The sequence below is a fragment of the Dendrobates tinctorius genome, unplaced genomic scaffold, assembly GCF_039654945.1.
Source record: "Dendrobates tinctorius isolate UK_male_01 unplaced genomic scaffold, ASM3965494v1 ptg000224l, whole genome shotgun sequence".
Classification (NCBI taxonomy): domain Eukaryota; kingdom Metazoa; phylum Chordata; class Amphibia; order Anura; family Dendrobatidae; genus Dendrobates; species Dendrobates tinctorius.
The window spans coordinates 4,471,438-4,482,024 of record NW_027361891.1 but is presented as its reverse complement, the minus strand read 5'-3'; the positions used below and the strand labels follow the sequence as shown (position 1 = coordinate 4,482,024).

General features: G+C 42.1%; 1 protein-coding gene across 2 annotated transcripts in view; it reads right to left on the bottom strand.

Annotated features, from left to right (window-relative positions):
* Positions 1-2,664: 2,664 nt before the first annotated feature.
* The window catches only part of IRAK3 (interleukin 1 receptor associated kinase 3), a 35,278-nt gene continuing 27,355 nt past the window's right edge, over positions 2,665-10,587 (bottom strand). The window contains exons 10-11 of one of the 2 annotated variants that reach the window (XM_073555461.1): positions 8,898-9,339; positions 2,665-5,493 (exon numbers count right to left, since the gene is read on the bottom strand). In XM_073555461.1, coding sequence (XP_073411562.1) covers positions 8,914-9,339 — 426 coding nt within the window. In that variant the 3' untranslated portion in view covers positions 2,665-5,493; positions 8,898-8,913. Of the gene's footprint in view, positions 9,340-10,587 lie in introns of both variants that reach the window. The other variant, XM_073555460.1, reaches the window with a different exon arrangement.

The following is a 10,587-nucleotide window of genomic DNA, read 5'->3' as shown; positions in this document are numbered from 1 at the left end:
GAGCCTTGTTTTTCACACGTTTTGATTTTGTGGTCTCTTTTCTTCCGGGCACTAAGAATGTCAAGGCAAACGCCCTCTCTAGGAGTTTCTTTGCTGATTCTCCTATTGTGACCAAGCCTGCTACCATCTTAGGTGAGGGGGTAGTTCTTTCTGCCATCTCGCCCGATTTGAGACGTGCTCTGGAAGAGTTTCAGGAGGACAAACCTGAGCGTTGTCCCATTGGAAAATTGTATGTTCCTGACCAGTGGAGGAAGAGAGTGATGTCTGAGGTTCATTGCTCTGCATTGGCTGGTCATCCAGGTATTTTTGGTACTAGAGATTTGGTGAGTCGGTCTTTTTGGTGGCCCGCCTTGTCTTGTGATGTCAGGAATTTTGTGCAGTCCTGTGGGACTTGCTCCCGGTCTAAACCTTGTTCTCGCTCTAGTGGGTTGTTGATGCCTTTGCCGGTGCCCAGGAGGCCATGGACCCATATTTCAATAGATTTTATCTCTGATATGCCTGTCTCTCAGAGAATGACTGTTATTTGGGTGATTTGTGATAGATTCTCTAAGATGGTCCATCTTGTACCACTCCCTAAGTTGCCATCTTCCTCAGAGTTGGTGCCCTTGTTTTTGCAACAGGTGGTTCGCTTGCATGGGATTCCTGAGAACATTGTATCTGACAGAGGAGTTCAGTTTGTTTCTAGATTTTGGAGGACTTTCTGTTCCAAGCTGGGAATTCAGTTGTCCTTCTCCTCTGCGTTTCACCCTCAGACCAATGGGCAGACGGAGAGAACAAACCAGACTTTGGAGTCGTATTTGAGATGTTTTATTTCTGCTGATCAGGATGATTGGGTTTCATTTTTGCCCTTGGCCGAATTTGCTTTAAATAATAGAGCTAGTTCTGCCACTTTGATGTCACCTTTTTTTTGTAACTTTGGGTTGCATCCTCGATTCTCTTCAGGGCAGGTGGAGTCTTCTGCCTGCCCAGGTGTTGACACTGTGGTGGAGAGAATGCACCAGATCTGGGACCAAGTGGTGGATAAGTTGTCTCTCTCCCAGGAAAAGGCCCAGCGGTTTTCCAACCGGCATATGACCATTGGTCCCCGGTTTAAGGTGGGTGATATGGTTTGGTTGTCATCAAAGAATATCTCTATGAAGGTGGCTTCTCCAAAGTTTAAACCTAGATTTATTGGACCTTACAAGATTTTGGAGATTCTTAATCCGGTCTCTTTTCGATTGGCTCTTCCTGTTACATTCAAGATCCATAACGTGTTTCATAAGTCTCTGTTGAGGAGGTTTGTTGAGCCAGTAGTTCCTGTGGTGGCACCTCCTGACCCTATATTGGTTGAAGGTAATGTGGAATATGAGGTTGAGAAGATACTGGATTCTCGTCTGGTTAGACGGAGACTCCAGTATTTGGTTAAATGGAAGGGTTATGGCCAGGAGGATAATTCTTGGGTCCCTGCATCCGATATTCATGCCGAAAGATTGGTTCGTGCTTTTCATCGGGCCCATCCTGATCGCTCTGGTGGCGTGGATGAGGGTTCGGTGACCCCTCCTCAAGGGGGAGGTACTGTTGTGAGTTCATTTTCCCCTTCACCTTTGATGTCTGATGAACTCCCTCTGCTGGTGAAGAGAGGTAGTGAAATTGATTGGGATGGGAAGAACCTGTTATCTGAACAGGCGGAGTGTGATTGGACATCTGGAATTTCTGAGTGGATATAAGGCAGACGACGCCCTGCAGGGTTTGCTGGTGATCCTTTCTGCTCTGAGCTCTGGCATCCAGTTTTAGTTCCTGTCTACTAAAAGCTAACTTTTGCCCTGCTATTATTCCATGAGATTTTGTCTGGTTTCCTTAGTGTTTGTATTCAGCCAGTCCTGGTTGGAACTGGCTGAATTCCATTTTTGTCTCTGATCAGTTGATCTCTTTGCTCTGTTTTCAGAATATACCTGAGTGCTGATATAGTGATTTTGAAGTCTAGCGACTTCAGGGCCTTTTTTTCCTATCAGACAGTTGGGACATTTTTGTAGGGTTTTTTGCGGATTGCAGCCAGCATCTTTTCTGTCCTGTCCTATCTAGTTAGTTGGGCCCCATCATTTGCTCAGCCTGTCTTTCTGTCTGTGTTTGTGTTTTCATCTGTTTTTCACCGACAATACATGTTGGGGGCTGTTTATTGCTTTGGGGTCTACTCTGGGGCAGTTTAGATTTCCCCTTTCCTTCTTTATGCTTATGTAGTTCTCCGGCTGTGACGAGGGGTCTAGGGCACCGTAGGAACCCCCCACGGCTACTGTTAGTTGTGGTGAATAGGATCAGGGGTCTGCAATCCGATAGCTACCAACCTCTCTGGTTTTCTGGACTTAGCTTGTATTTTTGTTTTCTCCTCCTCCAGTGACTCATTCATAACAATTTGCCCTTACTATGATTCTTTACATTACAAAAACCTGGCATTTTAACAGGGACTTGTAGACTGTTTATATCTGTTTATACTGAAGCTCTTGAAAGAGGGTGATGGAGAAAAGAAATGTGCAAAAATTTAAAATTGCCATGTCTTTAAACGGTTACTGTCTACACAGTGTCTGCTTTAGTTACTTCCACTCTGGCATCTGATGTAGGAAATCTGGCACAGAAATCTTATAACAGCATTTCTGACTTTTATAATAATAAAATTACAACCAAGCAGAATTGTGAATTTATGTTAATTATTTAATGCAATTTACATAAGTCCTTGAAGTTAGATGCATCCTTTAAACTTTAGTGTTAGCTGTAATATTCCAAACTGTCCAGTTTACAGGGAAATTTTAATAATTTAAATTAAACAATAAGTTACACATCAATATATTAGAATATAAATACAACATGTTTGTGAAAACATCATCTTCCAGAAGGCCCTATTTGTTACGGTTTGCTAGATACAGATTTTATACACTAACCCAAACTCATAGACCTTAAAAAGATATAATTATATTAAATACTGTAAACATGCATTACCTGTACTTAAATGGAACCTGTCAGCAGGACTGTGCACAGTAAACTACAGACTGTGTCAGGTTGGCGCCGTTATGCTGATTAATATGATACCTGTGGTTGTTGTTTAATCTTTATTTTCATTCTCGTGTTCCAGGACAGGCTGTGGGCAGGGCTTTATGTGGTACTCTGATTAGGTATTCATACTGATGGCTTATGACAGGTCATTGATCTCTCGGTGACCTGCCCCCTCTTTTACATAATGCATAGGATTATGGTTTGAAAAGAAAAAAAATTATATTCATTAGACAGGCGTCGGCAGTGGTGCCTGCGCTGTAGCATGATAAGGTGGATAAAATGGATGTTTCCATGTTATTTAGAAGTATAGTTTTGTTGTAAAAAAAAAAAAATCTTAATCAAAATGGCGCCGGCGGCCACTCCTGCGCAGTAGCATAAAAAAACTAGGTCCTATCAAGACGGCGCCGGCGGCGCTTGCGTAGTTGCATTTATCAGAACACTGCATAGCTGCCGCCATTTTGGTAGAGAAAAAAAAATAGGCTCCCTCAATATGGTGGCGCCTGCATAGTAGCCTCTATTGGAATGATGGATGCTACTGCGCAGGCACCACCAGCACCATCTTGATGGAACTTAATCTTATGTTCTGTAGCAAAATGGTGCCAAAGGCAGTGCTTGCGCAGCAGTATCTATCGGAACACGATAGATGCTACTACGCAAGCGCTGCTGGTGCCATGTTGTTTAAGATTTTATTTTTTTACAACAAAACTGTATTTCTAAATAACATGAAAACAGCCATATTATCCATCTTATCATGCTACAGCACAGGCTCTGCCACTTGCGTTATGAATATCGATTTTTGTTTTCAAACCATAATTCTATGCAGTATGTAAAATAGGGGCAGGTCAGTGAAGGATCAGCAACTTGCCATAAGCCATGCAGATTATTATGTAAGCAGAGCACCACATGAAGACCCCCCTACAGGCCGACCCAAAGCACAAGCAAATCACTAACTCAAAACTGAAAATAAAGATTAGACAACAGCCACAAGACGGATTTCACCACCAGGTATCATATTAATCAGTATAACGGCGCCGACCTGACAGTGTCTGTAGGTTACTTAGCACAATCCTACTGACGAGTTCCCTTTAATAGGTTTAGGATTGTCATATATTTTTCCTAACTACCTCATACCACAATCTTTCCTAGTTTTTGACAATTGGGTCAAAACTAAGACCTGTTGAGCAGCTTAATTTCTAAGAATGCTGTCCCACAGCTGTAAGCATACCTGCCATTTTCATTCATAGTTGCTATGTATGTGTGTCCAAGAATAGGTCACTAATTTTCCTGCTTTTTTCCCGTTTGCTGGCTTTTTCTCTAATTTTTAGTTCTTTCTGAGCTAGTGTGTGCAAACTAACTGTCATGATGTTTCGAGTACACAAAAGCAGAAGGGTTCATGCTTTTTTCACTGTTTGACAGTTCTTCAGCAACAACATGGAACACACTATGCAGCAATACCGTGTGCTATAGCTATAAATCAAGCTCAGGGATAAGATAAATCACTCACTAAGTGCAGTACAATTTTCCTGTGTCTCTCCCTGCTTGTTTCTCACTCTGCTCCTTATTCCTCCTCCCATTTACATAGCGTATAGGAGTTGTTCGCTAACGTCTCAGAGTGGAGGCTGTGTTCAGAAGTAAGGGTGTGAAGTGGCTCATAACTGGAGAAAAGCAGATATTTGTTCTGCATATAGCAATACTATCAGACGTTTAAAGGTTCAAGGTTCAAGTTCTCTGAAGGAACTACAAAGTACAGTGAAAATGAAAAAAAACTAAGTTTTAAACAAAAAAATTCAAACCAATCCCTTTTTCCCCATTTAAAATAAGGATCTTAAAAAAAAAAGTGGTATCGCTGCATGTATAAAAGTCTGGTCTACCAAAATATAAATAAATGTAACCTGATAAAAACTGTAAACAGAAAAAAAAAACCCAGAACACCAGAGTTCCATTGACTGCAAAATGAAAACGTGATTGGTCATGGAAACTGGTGGCTCAAGCTAATTTTTTTTTTTTTCACCACTTATGTATATAAAAAAAATATGCAAGTTTGGTATTGCTGATCATATTTCCAGGTCGTATACACTGCACAATGAGCGCAATAAAAACAAAATCTAGAAAAGACATGCATAACTGCGTTTTTTTTTGCAATTTCACCTCATTTGTAATTTCTCTGTTTTCCAGCACATTACATGGTAAAGTGAATGATGTCATTCAAAAGTGAAACTCATCCCACAAAAAAACAAGCCCTCATGTGGCTAAGTTGACTGAAAAAAAAAAAAAAAGTTATGGCTCTTGGAAGAAGATGAGGAAAAACTGTCTGGTTTATAAAGGGTTAAAAAGTATCTTAGCTTTGCGTCTACTGTTGATTTATGCTTAGATTTTGAAAGAACAGTGACCATATAATGAGTGCTTTCCTACGCAGATCTTCTGTATACCCTTTCATGCACCTGCATGCTTTCAGGACCTGATTCTTAGCTGAAATACAACAAATATTAAATAACTGATAAAGCATAACTTCTAAGTTTAAAAAAAAACATCCAGGACAGATACATATTGTCAGGGCCGAGACGCAGGTTCAGTTAAACTATTGCCATGCGGGCCTGCATGGCAATAATAATAATAATAATAATCTTTATATAGCGCCAACATATTCCGCAGCCCTTTACAGTTTAACAGTTTCAAAACACAAGTCATAAGTAACAACGTTAACAATACAATAATTAAAGCAAAATAAGACGACCCTGCTCGTGAGAGCTTACAATCTACAATGAGGTGAGGGAGATACAAAGTACAGGTGTGTATTTACAATGGTGTATTTACTATGATGGTCCAGTCATCTTGAGGGAGTGAGGGATGGATGGAGATAGTGAATGGGCTACACATGCACACTTGCACATAGAATAACTTTCATTAGTGAACGTGATAGGCCGCTCTAAACAAATGTGTTTTGAGGGAGCGCCTGAAACTATGCAAATTGTGGATAGTCCTAATTTCTTGGGGTAGAGCATTCCAGAGGATTGGCGCAGCACGGGAGAAGTCTTGGAGTCGGGAGTGGGAGGTACGGATTAGTGCAGAGGTTAGTCGAAAGTCATTTGCAGAGCGCAGCGGTCGGTTAGGCCAATAGACAGAAAAGAGGGAGGAGATGTAGGAGAGTGCTGCACTATGGAGAGCTTTGTGGGTGAGAACAAGAACTTTGAATTGGATCCTATCATGAATGGGCAGCCAATGTAAGGACTGGCGAAGAACGGACAGTGTCCGAGTAGTTAAAAGCCACCAGCTAATAGGAGGCTGGCAGCTGACTTCAGCGCGCATGTCCCCGGCTTATGACATCATTGTCATTCGTCGGCGAGTACGTGCTTGAAATGCCTGGGGTGGACGTCGGTGCTGGACCACGGCCAGTTAAGGAGAAAGTGTTGTTTTTTTTCAATTGAAAACAGCAAGCCTCAAAATGTTTGTGCGGCAGGATGGAGACACATGGACTTTTTGTCTCCATCCTGCCTCATGATCCTGCACCATGTGACAAGGTGCAGGATGGAGACACCTGGTTCAGGATCATGGGGCAGGATGGAGACAGATGGGGCAGGATGGAGACAGATGGGGCACAATGGAGACAGATGGGGCAGGAACATGGAGAATGATGGAGACAGATGGGGCAGAATGGAGACACATGGTTCAGGATCATGGGGCAGGATGGAAACATGGGGCAGGATGAAGACAGATGGTGCAGGATCATGAGGCAGGATGGAGACAGATGGTGCAGGATCAAGACAGATGGTGCAGGATGGAGCAGGATGCAGACACGTGGTGCAGGATCATTGGCAGGATGGAGACAGATATGGAGGTATGGATACAGATACGGAGGTATGGAGACACATGGGACAGGTTGGAGATAGATGGAGCAGGATGGAAACACATGGTGCAGCATCATGGGGCAGGATGGAAACACATGGTGCAAGATCATGGGCCAGGATGGAGACACATGATGTAGGGTCATAGGGCAGGATAGGGACAGATGGTGCAGGATCATGGGGCAGAATGGAGACACCTGGTGCAGGATCATGTACAGAGCTCTTGTGTACAATGTCACCAGTGATTATTGTATTACCTTTACACTGACACTATATACAGAGCTCCTGTGTACAATGTCACCAGTGACCACTGTATTACCTGTACACTGACACTATATAAAGAGCTCCTGTGTATAATGTCACTGATCACTGTATTACCTATACACAGACACTGAATACTAAGCACAGACCTCCTGTATATAATGGCACTTATGGTGATATTAGTATTATGGTTTTTTTTGCTAATGATCAGTATTGTAGTATTCGGTCACTATGTGGTGGTAATATGTGGTAGAGGCCATGGAGTGGCGGTATTTGTTCTCTGTATGTGGTATTATAGGTCACTATGTGGTGGTAATATGTTGTCTGGTCATGGTGTGGTGCTATTTATTCCTAGTATGTGGTATTATTTGGTCACTGTGGTGGTAATATGTGATCTGGTCATGGTGTGGCGGTATTTATTCCTTGTATGTAGAATTATTGTGGTATTATTGGTCATTTTAAACAATGAAAATAAAAATATACCTAAACTGTATTGGAAAAAAAAGCAAAAGTAAAAAAGCAGTACAAAAAACAGTCATCGGGTGCAAAAGCCTTCTAGGTATATACCAAACCTTCCAGATATATCTTCAAAAAATGAAAGCAGCACACCATAATGGAGTAAATGTATGTGCAGTTTAATTGCCCTTCCTGCAATTGTCCATCATCTTTAGGACCGAAATGTTACAATTAAACTGCACATAAATTTACTCCATTATGGTGTGCTGCCTAAATTGTATGGGATATTTTAACAAATTATTAATAGGTTAGAGTAGAGTAGGGCTTAGTCAAGAGTCCTTGTGGTGGCGGATTAAAAAATCTTTTGGCCAAAACAAAAGTTGCTGGCTATATGTGTGATCTGGTGTTGGGAACTGTTAATGTGTGATTGGTGAGGACGTGGTGCAGAAATGGAATTTTTCCTAATGGGACTGTGGACAGTTCGAGGGGTGGAGGCGGGGCTGAATTGCAGCCTGGGCGAAGTCTCAAGGGGGCAACAAAAATTTTGCCAGTATTGGGCCCTGAAATTCCTAGTGGCAGCCCTGCCTATTGTCACCAGGTCCCATGCACTGAGATAGCAGAAGTGATATTGTATGCTTGTCTGGTGTTATTGTAGCAGTAGGTTATCTGTCACCAGGTTTTTGCCACCTAATCTGAGAGCAGCCTAAATAGTAGGGCCAGAGATTCTGATTCCAGTAATGTGTCACTTACTGAGCTGCTTAGTGTAGTTTTGATAAAATTATCAGCAGGAGATTATCACTAGAGGACTAGTAAACCTGCTTCCAGGTAGTTCCGCATATTCATTAGCTCTATAACCTCGCCCTCACCACCACTGATTGGCAGCTTTCTGTGTACACAGGCAGATAGATACCAATCAGTGGTGTGGGGGCGGGGTTATACAGAGCTCAACATTCAGAGAACTGGTAGATCTGCAGCAGATAAAACTGTGATTTTATCAAAACTTCAGCAAGCAGCCCCATAATTGATACATTCTGTAATCAGGGTGTCTGTCTCTATATTATGCTGCTCTCAGTTGGGGTAGCAAAAACCCTTTAATTTCAACTAATACAAAAGCTAATGAATTGACTACATACAAGCCATTAATGATGTGCAGATGATAGAAAGACATTAAAGGACAGCATGGAGAGAAGACAGATAGTGGTGTGAGATTGATATCCCTTTGTGATCTCATTATATTTGTCATATAAATGTGCTAGAGTTAATGGCAGTCAAGCATTTATCTTCTATTTTATGTGAGGTGAACAAAGTACTAACCTTTATTTTTTATCATTTATTCTGCATTGCCAAACCCATTTGTCAGACATTCGTCACAGTATGATGTGCCCTCTTGTCCTGATGAGCAGCTACACTCCACCGGCCTGCTTGTATAAGATAGGTCACTCATCCGCAGCTTCTGATCACTTTCTGATGTATTTCTGTTCTTTACTGGTGTAGCAATAACGTTTTCTGTACTTTTACATTTCCTGGAGCCTCCTAAATATGTTACTTCAGACTGGCTGCATTCACATGGAGTTATGGTGTCTTGTTTTCTTTCATGTACACTGAGATAACTGTCCACATTTTCATCACTTTCAATGGGAACATTGGCATTACTCAAAGGCAGTGGGCAAAGACACGGTGGAACAGACATAAGTGACTTAGGATGATCTTCAGTGTACTTGGCAGTAGTCGTACAGCTATTATTCATTTCCAGAATCTGTGGAAAGATTTACAGTAAGTCTAAGTGGAGGGAAAGATATTTTCAAAGTGTCATATTGAACATAATATTGTATTTACCTGATTTTCCACATTATTTAATTTGAACATATTTATAGCCCGAATTTTCCACCACAGATTTTTGAAGTTATATAATGCTATATAACATTTTTTACACTTAATAAAATGGTTGTCTCATCTACAGAACTATATCGAGATCTGATTTGGCTGGTGTAAGGAGGCTAATGGCCATGTAGTCAATGGGAGGTATGTGTCACAGAGATGGCTGCTCCCTGCGATGCAACCCGGAGTATTTTGCTTTAGTGCACGTAAGCACTAGGATGTCGTTTAGTGCACCTAGGTCCGGGTTGCGGGTAGCTATGAGAGATAGGCAGGTGTTATGAATGAGTCACCGAGGAGGAAAAAACAAAAAGCAAGCTAAGCCCAGAAAACCGGAGAGGTTGGTAACTAGCGGATTGCAGACCCCTGATCCTATCCACACAACTAGCAGTAGCCGTGAAGCGTGCCTACGGTGGTCCTAGACGCCTCGTCACGGCCGGAGAACTAAATATGCCTAAAGAAAGAAAGGGAAAATCTAAACTGCCCCAGAGCAGACCCCAAAGCAATAGACAGCCCCCAACATGTATTGTCGGTGAAACAAGATGAAAACACAAACACAGATAGAAAGATAGGCTGAGCAAACGATGGGGCCCTCACTAACTAGAAAGGACAGGAAAGAAAAGCTGCTGTCTGCAATCATGCAAAAAACCCTGCCAAAAAATGTCCAACACGTCTGATAGAAAATGGCCCTGAAGTCGCTAGACTTCAATTCCCTATATCAGCACTCAGGTATATTCTGAAGACAGAGCAAAAGAGATCAACTGATCAGAGACAAAATGGGGATTCAGCCCAGTCCCAGCCAGGGCTGGCTGAACACAAAAACTAAGTAAACCAGACAAAAACTCATATGAACAATAGCAGAGAAAAATTAGCTTTAAGAAGGCAGGAACCAAACTGGAAACCAGAAGCCACAGTCAGGAGAAATCACCAGCAAGAAACTAGGGAGTCGGCTGCCTTAAATCCAATCAGAAATTCCTGATATCCCATCACAGTCCTCTTCCTCAGGTGGCCAGTCTCTGCCATTTAGATCAGCTTTATTACCTCCCTTCACCAACAGAGGGAGTCCAGATAGAGAACTCACTACTCCTCTGTCAGCACAGCCAGCTCCATAACCCTCACCAGAAGCCAG